This window comes from Artemia franciscana, chromosome 5 (genome assembly GCF_032884065.1).
Source record: "Artemia franciscana chromosome 5, ASM3288406v1, whole genome shotgun sequence".
Taxonomy (NCBI): domain Eukaryota; kingdom Metazoa; phylum Arthropoda; class Branchiopoda; order Anostraca; family Artemiidae; genus Artemia; species Artemia franciscana.
In genome coordinates, this window is record NC_088867.1 from 53,111,911 (window position 1) to 53,127,392 (window position 15,482).

General features: G+C 35.6%; 1 protein-coding gene across 3 annotated transcripts in view; it reads right to left on the reverse strand.

Annotated features, from left to right (window-relative positions):
• Nucleotides 1-1,191: 1,191 nt before the first annotated feature.
• LOC136027591 (uncharacterized) overlaps nucleotides 1,192-15,482 on the reverse strand; it is a 72,579-nt gene continuing 58,288 nt past the window's right edge. For all 3 annotated transcript variants that reach the window (XM_065704982.1, XM_065704983.1, XM_065704981.1), the window contains exons 6-8: nucleotides 12,020-12,163; nucleotides 8,894-9,054; nucleotides 1,192-1,384 (exon numbers count right to left, since the gene is read on the reverse strand). In XM_065704982.1, the coding sequence (XP_065561054.1) occupies nucleotides 1,219-1,384; nucleotides 8,894-9,054; nucleotides 12,020-12,163 (471 nt within the window). In that variant the 3' untranslated portion in view covers nucleotides 1,192-1,218. The remainder of the gene's footprint in view (nucleotides 1,385-8,893; nucleotides 9,055-12,019; nucleotides 12,164-15,482) is intronic.

Below are 15,482 nucleotides of genomic sequence, written 5' to 3' on the forward strand. Positions count from 1 at the left end.
CCATTTTGACTCGCCCCATTTTGACTTTACACGCTTGTTTGCCTCTGATTCTAGGCAAATTAACGGTCTCATGCTTCAGTTCTAAATTCTTGGTTCAACCTGTCTTAGACCATAGGTAAGCGTCCCTTGTTTACCTCTCATTCCATTCAATCTAATGGTCCTATGTCAATTTTAAATTCTTGTTCAACCTGCCTGAGACTCTTGGCAGGCGTGACTTTCTAAAGGATGAAAGACCATGTATTGGTCCAATAAGAGAGGCACACGCATACTTCCGCCGTTTACCCAAGCCAAATTAATCAAACACATGGAAAACCATAGGTTCTATCACTATATTCGCTCTATGACTATCTACCTTGGTTCTACTGCCCTTGCAATGAAACATGGACGGATAATAGATATACATATCTATTAACAAATAAACTAACCCCCTTTCTATACAATCCTAATAAGGTGGGGAATTAATGCCAAATTTGCTTCTCACTCAATTGGGCTATCTCTCTTGGCTTTTTCTACAATTAGTCATGACTTGATGCCCACTACTATTCCATTTTAATTGAAAAACAACGGTATCTTCAACAGGTTAGCAAGGCATCTTCAGCGTTGAGATTTTTCATGATTTTCTTCTTTCGTTTTGTCACAGTAAGCCAGTCTTGCTTTAAATGTTTTATTTATGGAAAGTAAAACAACTCAAATAGATACCATTTTCAGAAACGGAGGAAAATTGTATAGGATGTTCGAACGCTTATTTGTTATCAGCTACTTTTTGAGTTTGCTTTAGCTTTATGATCCACCCCTTTTGTGTTTCTTGTTTAGAATAATTAACACTTCAGATGCTGAATAGGTTAGCTGCATTAATATGTCAGAAGGTTATAAGATATTGGCTGGGTAAAAAAAAAACTGAAAAAAAAATGTTTTCGTTTTTACCGCCAAATGCCCACTATTCAAGTTCTGCAAACATTTTCTTCACGAAACATGTCGTTCTTAATTATCAATATTACTATTTTCCATTCACCAGCTGACAACAATTGACCGACTGATTGAAAAGTGAAGATTTTTTCTAGCTTCCGATACCGGGTAATGGACTAGTATATTTTGAAAATTACCAATTTTGAACTTCTGCTGCTTGCAAAAAAATCATTACATATCTTAAGCCACTCTTAACTGTAGACCTTGGAATAAGAAATGAACACGTAGAAAATATGCAAAATTTATTTGGGACTAGTGTATTATACTTGACTTAAAGAAAGGATAGTTCTCTATTCCTCGCTTTCTAACTATTTTATAAATCTCAAAAAAATCTGCAGACGTCAATGACTTAAATTGAATGAATATTGATATCCCAAGTTTGTCAATAATGTCAAAGCCAATCCCAGGAGACCATTGCCTAGAAAATAACGTTTAAAGCGTTAGTGGTTACAATTCTAGCTATTACAGTCAAAGTTGTCTATAACTCAATATAAAAAGGTAAACATTTGGACTAAGAAATCATTTAAACAGAGTACTTAATCGTATCTTGGACAATACTTACTTTAATATAATGAAAATCATACAGCAATTCAAAGAAACGGAAAGATTCACAAAACCATAATAGCTGAGGCGGTTGGAGCGCTGAACTTGCATTCCTGTGTCAGCAAGGGCAGTGGTTCGAGTCCTGGTACCGCTGATTATTTGGTTTGGAACGGGGTCAGGGGTGTAACTCTTTAAGCTAAGCCATAGTCGACCTATCTCCAAACCTGGAGAAATCTGGGAAAAAGAAGTGCCGGCGGATTTGGTGATAGATGCGTGCGCTTATTGCGCACTGATAGAAGCACGGGAAGCGCCCAGCCACACATTACACTTTTGGCTGAAGGCAGAGAACCAGGAGGTCGGTACCTTTGCTACATGAACGATTGTCTGCATGCAAAAAGAAAAAAAAGTTTCGGACTAAATAGCCATAAATCGTACCATTGTCCCAATCTCGATCACATCATTCATGTCAATGCTGATGTAAAACTAATTTTTAGCCGCAGTCTGAGGTGGTCCTATTCGTGTCCGGAATATGGTCATTTCCAAGATAAGATTCGATATTGCGTGGTTCATATACATTAATAAATTGTGGCCCTAATTACCCTTGTCACTACACTTTACTGCGTGAATCTGTAGAACGAGATTCATTTAAATCTATAACACAGAGATTTACATTATTGTTTCTTAGCATACTAATATGTCCTTAAATTTAGAACATGCCGCGCGTTTTTGACTGATGAATCCCTCTCCCCCCAAAAACGCATTAAAATAATTCCCTTTTTTAATTTTGGGCTTGTTATGCGTCTAAGTCTCATCCAAGTACTCTCACAATAGCAGTCTGCAGTTTTTTAGCGCTACCTTTAAAAAGCACACAAGAAATTATGTTTTCAAAACTGTCTACAGGCTGAACTCCTGTTGGCGCTAAATAAATTTAGAAAAAGAATAGCAGTTAAGCATTTGGTATTTTAAGAAAACTAATCTATATTTCCCTTAGGAAAAATTAATTACAGTCTTGATACTTTAATACTACTTCATTTTTTTTCATAGTCAATACTTCCGTTTGGATTTTTCACAGCGCAAAAATCCAAACGGTAAATCTAACCCTTGGTTCACACAGAAACAAATTGTTTGCAATAGACAATATTTGTCAATCACATCAATGAACTATTTCGGTTGCCATTTTGCTCACATGGGATTTTCATGTCGTCAAACTTTTTCTGGTAAAATACTCAAAGTTGAAAGAACATGGTTAAAATAGATCAGGATGATGTTTTACTCCCATGGGTTCAATAGCAGAACTATATATTTTTGTCTCTTTTCCCTTTTTTCGTAAATAATTTTTTTGAACTGGACGACCATAATCAGTTTCTTAGTCAAATCATTTTTAATACTGATAGCATCTTCCATCGTTGTTACTCAACGATGCCCGACGCAAGTTGAATTTTTCTATCTTGATAAATTGCTTAACAAAGCGATTGAAATAATGAAAATTGGCAATCCAATAGCTACGAAGGGCAAATTTTGCTTCAGTGGGAACCTAGGGTAACCGTGTTTTTTTTTATGATTAATCCGTTAAGGTTATCTCCAAAACACAAGTAAGAAGGAAATCTAATACAAAAAAACCGACCATAATCAATTTCTTAGTCAAATCCTTTTTAATACTGATCGAATCTTCCATTGTTGTTACTCAACGATGCCCGACACAAGCTGAATTTTTCTATCGTGATAAATTGCTTAACAAAGCATTTGAAGTAAATAATGAAAATTGGCGATCCAATTGCTACGACGGGCATATTTTGCTCCAGTGTGAACCTAGAGTAACCGTGTTTTTTTTTAAATGATTAATCCGTTAAGGTTATCTTCAAAACACAAGTAAGAAGAAAATCTAATACAAAAAACCGACCATAATCAGTTTCTTAGTCAAATCATTTTTAATACTGATTTATTTCCATCGTTGTTACTCAACGATGCCGACACAAGTTGAATTTTTCTATCTTGATAAATTGCTTAACAAAGCAATTGAAATAATGAAAATTGGCGATCCAATTGCTACAATGGGCAAACTTTGCTCCAGTGTGAACCTAGCGTAACCGTGCTTTTTAAAAATGATTAATCCGTTAAGGTTATCTTCAAAACACAAGTAAGAAGAAAATCTAACACAAAAAATTTAGGTAAAACCTGATTTCGGAAACCTCTATTTTTCATCTATATTTAGCCAAGTCCGACTACATCTTCCTCTACTCTTAAATGTGATGCTGGCAAAAATGTAATAAATTTGAGAACCACTGGAATAGTGTTTTAAAACCTTCAGACCCAAAGGTAAAAATCTAAATGGGGGTTTTACATCCAGTCTATATTTTTCAATTGGTTGACGTTTGATTTTAAGCTACTTTATCAAAAAAAAAAAAAAAAAAAAAAAAAACAAGTCTTATTCAAATAAAAGTTACGGACGATATTAAAATCAAAACGAACAGAAGTTATTCCGTGCATGAGGGGGTTTTCCCCTCCTCAGCCCCCACTCTTTGCATTAAAGTTCAACTTTTTGTCCTAATACTTCAAGAACGATTGCTTAAACACAAGGGTCGTTGAATTGGAATGAAAAGTAATTTTGATACACTGTAAAACATCAGCGTAAAGAGCGGGGTTAGAGGAGAGGACAGCCCCCTAATTTAAAGAATGATTTCAGTTCGTTTTAACTTTTAATTTTATTCCAAGCTTTCATTTGAAAAAAAAAACTTGTTTCTCTAGAATTTAATTTCTGACCTTTATTTCAAATGATGCCCAGACCTATCCAAGATTTGATGGTGGCTACCGCCCTCGTAAACACTTCACTGCTTGCTGTTAAATTGTATATATCAATATTTGTAAACTGACTGGTAGCTTAAAAAGCTTGCCCGAGGATTAACATAATTTCTCTGGCACTTAATTTCTTTTCGCACTAACAAGTGACCAAAGCAAATCAAATACATTTGAAAAAATTAATGAACATAGATTAGCTAGAATGAATACGAACCTGAGGTGAATTCACGAATGAATTCATAGAACATAATTGAGAAATGGTTTCCCCTTCTTTCGTAAATAGAGCGAATTTTCTCAGGCTCATAGTTTTTTGGGGGTGTCTCTAAACTTGCTGAATTTTATATATTTGGAATTACCGTAGAAAGCTGATTTTTTTTTTCATCTATAGATTGTTATCAGACCTTTCTTTTTAAAGTTCGGGTTACTATAAGCACGATTCGCACCTTATTTACATTTCATTGCCACATTACTCTTTAATATATAAAAAATAAACACAAAACCCAATATTTCCAATTAAACGCTTATATAAAAAAAATCAAGTAGCAATCGCCTTCCCCCTCCTTGGAAAATACCTGACAACACTCGAGATGCCCTTTTGCCTCTCGAACCTGTGTCCCGGTAAGTATATGAATGTAATCTGTTATGTTATATTGGAAAAATTTTATGCAATTAAAAGGGAGCCATCACCCACATCACCTATATTCAGGCTTCATCAAAATGAGCGTGATTAGAGATTAATCTATAGCTCTCTGCCCCCCAAAAAATCACTTCTACATTTACCTGAATGATCCCAAAATATTGGAAAATTTGGATATAAAAATTAACTTTTTAAGGTATCGGGGCCTCCCCCCGCCAATCTAGGCAATGACCCACTGGCCCTCTTCTATGATAGCCGATGCAAGATTGTACATCAATGTACAAAATTAAAAAGTTGATATTTTATCAAAGATCAAGTAAATCAACTTGGTTAAACGTTTTAAAAGAATTTTCTATACTAACCGTTTGCTTTAAATGGACTACGTGACTCTTTAGGAAGGAGTGCGCCACCATTCGGCATTATTGCCTCTCTAACTATGAAGCTCAATAATCGTTTGGTGATTTAAAATTATTTCGAACTGAAATTTCAGAATTTTCAACTGATAGCAATTTTGCCCTCTTTGGGTCAAAAATGTTGTTTGGCGCCACAAAATGGCAAAAAATGGCACTGCTGTGTCACAATCTTTTTGGGTACTTAAAAGAGGCACCAATATCTTTTTTTACCTCTTTTGAAAGAGCCGTCTCATGGTTTTCTACGACCATTGGTTCGATACGATAAACTCTGGACCCCCCCCCAAAAAAAAAAAAAACAAGAAACAACCAACCAACGTATAAACACACCCATGATTTCCCTTGCAAAAAAAAAATAATACAAATTTCCATAATTGTGTAGATGACAGCTTAAAGTTTCTGCAACTGGGTTCTCTGATATGCCGAAGATGATGGTGACAATTTTAATCAGGAACACTTGCCCCATTGGGGTGTTCTTCCTTTTTTTTTGAAAATCAGGCAAATTTCTCTCACGCTTGTAGTTTCTTATCAGTAATTTCAAATTTCATGACATTTTATATACTTGGAATTATCCCAAAAAGCGGATTATTTGATGTATATATTATTTTCAAAACTCCGTTTTCTAGTTTCAGTTAGTATCAGCGAGGCCATTCCTTGCTTCTAGTTCGGCAAATTGTTGCAACTTGGGAACTCACCATTATGAAAACATAAAACAAGTCAAAGGCATTGAGTCAGTTTTATCCCATTCTTGGAAATACAGATTATATTTGAGGATAGTGCGCTATATACACCTTTAGGCACCAAACAACCTGTTATTCCTTAGTTGACAGATTTCAATCAAATTAACATAAAATACAAAAGTAAAAACTTAGAAAAAGGAATTAGTATGTATCAATCAAAAACTTATTAGATATTGAGGCACCATTTATAAACTAAGATTGGATTCAAATTAGTGTTTTTTATGAAAGGAGGGGGGGAGGTTCGCAACGCTAAAATTTGAAAAGAGAAGCTGTACTGGATAATTTAATGTTGGCACTTGCAGTCATATTTGCATCCTAGAAAATAGGAGAGAGATCGACCATCAGTGCTCGGAACTGGTCCCTAAAGTCCCTGTTTTGGGCTGAAATCCCTTCCAAGTCTCTTTTTACACAGAAAGTCCTTTAACTCCCCCAAAAGTCCCTATTTGGGAGCATGGTATATTTGAAAACCGAAGCCTGATATATTTGAAAGACCCTCTTTAGATAATATAGCTTCCCAACAAATCCGGTTATACTGGTCTCTTGGATACGTCCTCGCTAAGAAGCAAAAAAAAAGAAAAAAAAAAAAAAAAAAAAAACACTGGGAACTTGGTCTGTGGCAAAAGTGTCTAATAACTGTTGTAAACATATAAAGTCCCCGAAGCTTACAGCGGGACAAAATTTGTTTTTATTCTGGGTGGGATAGATGGGTGACATTGTTATACTATTCAAGGATAGAGGAACATTGACCTATACGGTGGGTGACATGCACTGTTCATATTATGGTAACGTTCAAGAATAGATAATTTCATGTGGCTTCATAAAATGAACCATACTAGTATGAATTTTGATTTGTTTTCCAATGGTATAAATCCTACAGCGGCTAAAAGATAAAAAAAATGGTGGCAGATAGGTGATGATGAATTTTCTTTTTTACTGCAAAATATGCAGGAACCTTAGCTGCCGCAAAGGCTTTTACTCCTTGAATGAGCATGCTTCGTCAGACGAGCACAAAAACAGGTTGCAATGCATCAAAATCAGTTGCAGTTACTATTCTGTTGATCTGCTAGGCAATAGTCCCAATCAGGAGAGCCATCAGCTAGCGATGGAGGTAAAATCCTTGAGATGTATTTTAGCAAAGATGCTACATACATAGCAGAGATCATACGGGTAATCAAGTCCTTGCAAGCTTCTATGTCTGCAGCTTCATGTGACGGAATCATTGATGTCTCTGAAGCCATAGTCCCTGGTAAGCTACCGCCTGGGATGCTGGTTAGTGAGAAGAAAGTTATGTACATGATGCATTTCATCCACACTGCAAACAGAATCTTATGAAAATTATAGGTAATTTAAATGGTAATAAAATGGTAATTTAAATGGTAAATAGGTAATTAAAATAGGTAGTATATGAAAATTATAGGCTTACTTTCTTCTTGAATACAACCAAACTACAAACAGTGAAGGAAAAAAGAAATAGAGATTAGAGTGTGCTTTTGGTCCTTTTTAAGAGATCACATTGTGAGCCACCATCTGTGACTGTTTCATGGGACATGCAACTGGTTAGAAAATGGTAAGAAAAAAGCTGATGTCATGTATTTGGAGCGATAATTTACCTCTTGAAAGATTAATAAAGATAGGTAGCAATGGTCCTAATATCATTGAAGAAGAAAAGAATGCATTGAAGAAGAAAAAACCTTCTAAAGAGCTTGGGAACATTAGGACGTGTAACATCCATATTGTGCACAGCGCGTTCATGAAAGGGCTCCAGAAATTTGGCGAGGAGTCATCTGAATGTTGCCATCTTGAGGTTGAAATTGAAATTCCCGGTTGTCATACGATTGGTGCAACTGTTCTTCGCCTTGCGGTGGAGGCACGACATGCCCAGCACGAGGAAGATGCGACCGTTTTCTGTCTTCGACAAAAGCTTAAAATTATATTCTTGCTCTCAGGCAAGATCGCAATACATACAATCTTTTAAAACAGGACGATACTTTGTGCATCATAATTTTAAGTGGCTAATACGATCGAAACATAGGCGGTAGAAGGGATATACTTCTAAAAAGCTTGAATTTTTAACAGTAGGTTAATAGTTGCTTGTAAAGGTTAAATTGCAAAAAAAAAACTAAATTTGTGAACTAAAAACTATAGAGCAATATTAAAACGAAAACAACAACAACTTGTTTTATTGCTTTTGTTCCCTTAACACTCCCTGAAATTTTCACCGTGATCCCTTAGCCTGAGTAGTAGCAGTAATTGTAGTAGTATGTATACAGTGACTTTAGGTTAGTTCAACATATCCTACAATACACTCAGAGTTTCAGCTTGATACACCAAGTTGTTCCTGAGATATTGCTGATACACCCATCTGACAATCTACTTACAAATAATGCGTCTGATTTAGTTCAACATTCCCTTTAACTTTACCTCAATATCCTTAGTTGCAGTAGTAAAAATAGTCATAGCGGAAATAGTAGAATTCCGCAAACAATAACAATAACAACTCATCGCAAAAGCCAAATATAAAACGAAGATAATAATTATAAAGAAATCAAACCTAAAGTAAATAGGGAGAGGGAGAGAAGAGGCAAGGGAGAGAGAGAGAGAGAGAGAGAGAGAGAGAGAGAGAGAGAGAGAGAGAGAGAGAGAGAGAGAGAGAGAGAGAGAGAGAGAGAGAGAGAGAGAGAGAGAGAGAGAGAGAGAGAGAGAGAGAGAGAGAGAGAGAGAGAGAGAGAGAGAGAGAGAGAGAGAGAGAGAGAGAGAGAGTCCAACAGACAAAGGGGAAACAGAGCTAAAAGAATACTTACTCAAGGGCGGGAATAATTCTTTCAGACCTCTGGTGAAAACACCAATTTATGAATAGAAAAAATCCAGGAATTTCTTCGCTACCAGGATTTTCCTTTAGAAGATCTTCTTTTAAACTGATCCGAATCAACATCCCCTTGGTTTTCTCAAACATGGTACTTAGCTAAATATTACTGAGATTTAAATACATAATCAAAATGACAATGAAAAAATGTTAGTCAGGAAGAAATCTACAGAGAAAAGAATAAAATCAGTACCTTCTCCCTCAAATTTTTGTCCTCCCCCTATATTTTAAAAATATTTTTTATTGGCATTTCATAAAAATTGCCATTTTTAGGGAATTTTCATTGTAAAAATTAAAACAACAACAAAATTGCACCCGCTCCTTGTTTTCAGTGAATTAGCGTAATGAAGAAAATTAAAATAAACAAAAATTCGATAAAACAAACAGGTTGCTTTTCCATAGGACCAAGTTGGGGAAACTTTCTGTCTAAAGGGGAAAGAAGAATAAGTATTAAAAACATTCAACATGGCATTTGAAATGAGAAATTGAATGATTTAAGAGGTGAAACCGTAGGCTAACTCACGAAGCTGATTCGATGCTAAGGGCACAAGAGTCCATCGCCTCAAATGTGAAACTAGAAAATACTACGAAGAGTGTCTCAAAGAGTATGTATAACTTATAAGAGTGCAAACTATCGCTAATGTTGGCAGGAAAAAACATCAACGCCATCTAGCATTCGGTGACACTTGGAATTTTTTCAAGCTGTTTAGTCGTTTTTCTGCTAGGAACTGAGATCTGACAGTTTTTCTAAATTAATTTTACTAACTATACAAATTAAATTAATTATTCTTATTATTAAACTAAAAAAGTCAAGTGTTACCAATTGCTCTATGACGTTGAAGGTTCTTTGTCGACATTCGGTCCCCATTCTTGCAAGTAACTCATACTCTTTGGAGTCTCAGGGAAGACGGAGAATCGATCAGATTATCATGATGTACAAAAATGTCCAAACAGCATGATACTGAATATTTTACCCGAATTTACATACAGATATACAAGGAGATTGCATAATTTCTGCCTATACTTTGGTTTCTTTCATAACTCATGAATCATTTCACGATGGCCCTTGGTGCAGGTGCAAAAGGCCATCGTTAATATTTTGTTCTTTCCAAAAAAGTCCAGCTCCTATAACTTGTTTTTTTTTCAGTCTTAAATACAGGGCATATCTACCAAGATCAATTTGTGCCAAGATCTCCCAAGAGGTGAATGGACCAAAATAAATTTTTATGCACCAACAAAATGCTGGATTCGGCCAAAAACGTACAATATATACAAACAGAATAATATATATAAACAGAATCCAAATTCTACTTCTGTGATAAACTAGTAGATTCAATATCTTAGAAATAGCACACTTAAGTTATACTGAAGAATAGACGATGTTGAATTGTCGACAAAAGACTCATAGAAAGGAGACATAAAGCATTAATCAAATGCTTGATGAATACAGATTGCTAACCATTCTCAGATAATATCTGATCTAGTTAAGTTTTATCTTCTTTTATTAATTAGTTTATAGTTTGTATTATTTATATTAATAGTGTGTAGATTGCTTTCTGAGCCGCAGCAGAGCAACAGGGGGGAAAACGCTCCTCATTTACATAAAATGTTTCTTATGTTCTTTAATCTCGCTCCTCGTTATCACTTTATATTTCTTTTATAGAAACAATCAGGTAAAGACTTCCTCAGAAACAGCCATGAAAATTACTCCACATAGTAATGGAAAAGAATAGGGACACATAACTGATAGAACTGAGAAGTCAAGTTGAACTTCAGAACAAACGAAAAGAAAAACAATTAACTTCATCCGGCGTTTCAAGCAAAATACTGATTATCTAGAACATTTAAAAAAATATTCTTTTTCAATTTCTGTTCTGTATCAACGGATAACTTATTTCAAATAATTTGTCTTATCTTTAAATCAGGACCGGTCTGTAATTGTTCGATGAAGTTTTTTATCAACCTTGTAATTTGGCGCCTATAGCCATATAGAAAGATGGTTGATCTTAATAGACAACATGTTTTATTTTCTTTAGTTCTGCTCTATATCACTATATGTCTAGTATCACAAGTATCATAGGCATTTTTTTATTATTTTATTATTTATTTTAGTTACATTTATATTGTATGTTTTACCTGAGCGACTTTCACTGCTTAATTCTATTTACTTATTTTACGATCATCTTTGGAGCAATGTCAAAGCCATTCCCCTTCATATTCGAATGCCCTTTGTGACAGAATCATAGGAACTATTTACTTAATTACTTTACTTGGGTGTAGCTTAGGTACTAGTCACTATAACAACATACAATAGACATACCGTATCAAGCTGTGCTTTCCAATGTATTCCTATGAGCATTCCTATAATTGAACTTTTTCTACGCATAAGTTACATTCTATAGGTATTATTTTTTCGAACCTTTTAAATTTAGTAGCTATTCTACATTAATTATAACCTATATTGGCTAAAATAAATATAATAATAACAAATAATATAAAATGACAAAAAAAATAAACAAAAATAATTATAAAAGATATTAAAAACGATAATAAAACAGTAAATTTAATCAATAAAACTAACACAAGATATAAAAACAAATTGTAAAATAAAATCGGGAATTCATTACACTATTTGGGAAAATCAAAAATTTCAAAGCTATTCTTTTCCGTTCCAAAATGTCTTTTATGTTATGCCCTATGGACATGTAATTTTTATCTTGTGAGAAACCACAGTATTACTGATCCCGTTATTTCTGCTGAAAACAAGTATCAGTTTACAATTTACCAGTTATTGAAGCTAAACCATCCTTGGTATTAAATACTGACCCAGTAGGCCTATTTTGTTTTTTTATTTTCTTCTTCTTCATCTATTGAAGTAACAGTAATACCTATATTAGCGTATTTGTTTTATTTTTGAGATTTCTGTCCTTTTTTCTGCTCTTCTGTTCGATTTTATTTTATACGACGGGTTTCCAAATAAATAATGATCATAATAGTAACTACAAAACGTTGTCAAACGTCCAAAACGTCGAGCATCATTATAACGTCAAAAACAAATTCTTACACTTTTACCAGTTTTCTGAAGAAAGCAATAATTAGGCTCAAACGCAGCCTGAGGATACTCGTCAATTACTTCCATATTGAAAAACCTCTGGAACATAACCGAACTCGAGGAAAAAAACATACTGTCTGGCGAGCTGAACAGAATCTAAAAAGAAATTACAGTTAACCAAAATAGTAGATGAACAAGAGCTATGAGCTCATACGGCACTAGTGACAAAGTCGGAAAAGCCAGGAACCAAGAGCTCATATGGCATGAGCTCTAGCAAAATTCTAAGAATCAATAGGTTGATTTAAACGGAAAATCAGAGGCTTAATGCCAGTTGGGATTTAAAATAAGAGCTCTGAGTCACGAGGTACTTCTAAATATTAAAAATTCATTAAGATCCGATCACCCACTTGTACGTTAAAAATACCTCTAATTTTTCTGATTTTTCCTCTCCCTTCAGTCCCCCAGATGGTCGAATCGGGGAGAACGACTTTATCAAGTCAATTTATGCAGGTCCCTGACACGCCTACCAATTTTCATCGTCCTAGCACATCCAGAAGCACCAAACTCGCCAAAGCACTGGACTCCCCTAACTCCTCCAAAGAGAGCAGATACAGTTCGGTTACGTCAATCGCGTATCTAAAGTATTTGCATATTCTACCCACCAAGTTCCATCCCGATCTCTCCACTCTAAGCGTTCTCCAAGATTTCTGATTTCCCTCTGCAACTTCCCCCAATGTCACCAGATCTGGTCAGGGTTTCAAATAAGAGTTCTGAGACATGAGTTCCTTCTAAATAACGAATTTTATTAAGAAATGGTCACCCGTTCTTAAGTTAAAAGTATCTCAGTTTTTCTAATTTTTCCGAATTAACACCCCCCTCCACTCCTCAAAAGAGAGCGGATACGTTTCAAATTATTCATTTCAATTACGTATCTAGAACTTGTGCTTATTCTTCCCATCAAGTTTCATCCCAATATCTCAACTCTAAGTGTTTTCCAAGATTTCGGGTTTCCAAGCCTCCAACCCCCTATGTCCCCGGATCTGATTTGAAATAAAAATGGAGCATCTGATACATAAGATATTTCAATATATCAAGTTTCATTAAGATCCGATCACCCTTTCGTAAGATAAAGAAACCTCAATTTTCATGTTTTCCAAGATTTCCAGTTTCCGTCCCACTCCCCCCAATGTCACCGGATCTGGCCGTGATTTAAAATAAGGGCTCTGAAGCACAAGATCCTTCTAAAAATCAAATTTCCTTAAGATCTGATCAACCGTTTGAAGTTATGAATGCCTCATATTTTCTAATCTTTCTCAATTACCCCCCCCCCCCCAACTTCCCAAAGAGAGCGGATCCAGTCCAGCTGTTTCAGGCACGTATCCTAGACTTGTGCTTATTCTTCCCACCAAGTTTCATCATGATCTCTCCACTCTAAGCGTTTTCCAAGATTTCCGGTTCCACCCCCCCACTCCCCCCCAATGACACTGGACCCGGTCGAGAATTAAAATAAGAGATCTGAGTACGAGATCCTTCTAAATATGAAATTTCATTAGGATCTGATCACTCCTTCGTAAGTTAAAAATACCTCATTTTTTCCAATTTTTCAGAATTAACCCTCCCCCAACTCCCCCAATGAGAGCAGATCCATTCTGGTTATGTCAATCACGTATTTAGGATTTGTCATCATTTTCCCCACCAAGTTTCATCCTGATCCCTCCACTCTAAGCCTTTTTAAAGATTTCTGGCACCCCCCCCCCCAACTCCCCCCAATGAAACTGGATCCGGTCGGGAATTAAAATAAGAGATCTGACTTACGAGGTCTAAGATATGAGTTCCTTCTGAATATGGAATTTCATTAAGATCCGATCACTCCTTCGTAAGTTAAAAGTACCTCATTTTTCTAATTTTTCAGAATTAACCCTCCCCGCAACTCCTCCAAAGAGAGCGGATCCGTTCTGGTTATATCAATCACGTGTCTTGGACTTGTGCTTAGTTTTTCCACCAAGTTTCATATGTATATGAAATGGGTATAGTATGGGAAAACCTACAGGATTAGTTCAGACTCTAAAAGTGGCTTAGAGTCATTAAAAAACATTTATAAATCACGATTAGTTGCTGGATAAATTATTTACTATCATAGTGAAATACAAGTACTGGAAGAAGTAATCGAAATCATTGGACTGGGTCACAGGACATACAAATATAGAGGGAAACGATTTATCTAATAAAGCTGTAAAATATGCAGCAGTAGAAGATTTAAGTGTCTTGGATACTATTACACGAAAATTTAGGTTACACCAGATTTCAAGATTACACCATATTTTTACACCTAAGATAGTAAATCAAAAGTCTGAAACAATAAAATTATCAAGTGAAAAGGCGTTTGAAGACAACCTTAAAGCCTTTCAATTAACAGATATGTTGTGGAGAAGAAATTGGCGCGTCGAGACACATGTTTTATGGATGCAGGATGACAGATTGCCACAGATTAGGCTGCGTTCGGGATGACTTGTTTTTCGTTCGACTAAGATAGATGGTCAGAATCCCTAATCTATGGCAATCTGTCATCCCGCATCCATAAAACGTGTGCCACTGCACGCTATTTAGGGGAAGAAGGGGGAAATTGTTCCCCCTAGACTTTAAAAAATACATTCTTATTTTTATTTCATAGCCATTTTCTATTTTTGCTGTTTGCTATATCAGAGCAGCGAGACGGGCTAACTGGTCGTTTTTATTTATCACCCCTGTACTTCGTCTTTTCACAGCTATTAAATAGCACTGTACCCCTAAAACTCCTAAATATGGTATCAGATCGAAACTCAAGAGTCCCTTGGTTGGGGATGACTTAAGATAATGTGCGGTGGATTTCATAAGACAGTGTACGGTTAATTAACGAAGTTGGAAGCAAGAATCATATCAAACAGTTCGTGGTAACGAACTGTAGTAAAAAGCGACCTGGCTCAATAGTAAACGAAGCTCTAAAAGACGAACTTTTGATGCTAAAAGATACATCAAAAGAATCGAATTTTCATGCTGATTTTCAATATATAAGTTTCATCAAATTTAGTCTTTGTCATCAAAAGATACGAGCCTGAGAAAATTTGCCTCATTTTGGAAAAAAAAGGGAAACATGCCCTAAAAGTCATAGAATCTACAAAAATGTGGAATTTCGTATTTTCTGCCAGAAGACAGATCACGGGTGCTTGTTTATTTGTTGTTTTTTTTTTGTTTGTTTTTTTCCCAGGGGTCATCGTATCGACCAAGTGGTCCTAGAATGTCGCAAGAGGGCTCATTCTAACGGAAATGAAAAGTTCTAGCGTCCTTTTTAAATGACCAGAAAAATTGGAGGGCACCTAGACCCCCTCCCACGCTCCTTTTTTTCCCAAAGTCAACGGATCAAAATTTTGTGATAGCCATTTTGTTCCGCATAGTCGAAAACCATAATAACTATGTCTTTGGGGATGACTTACTCCCC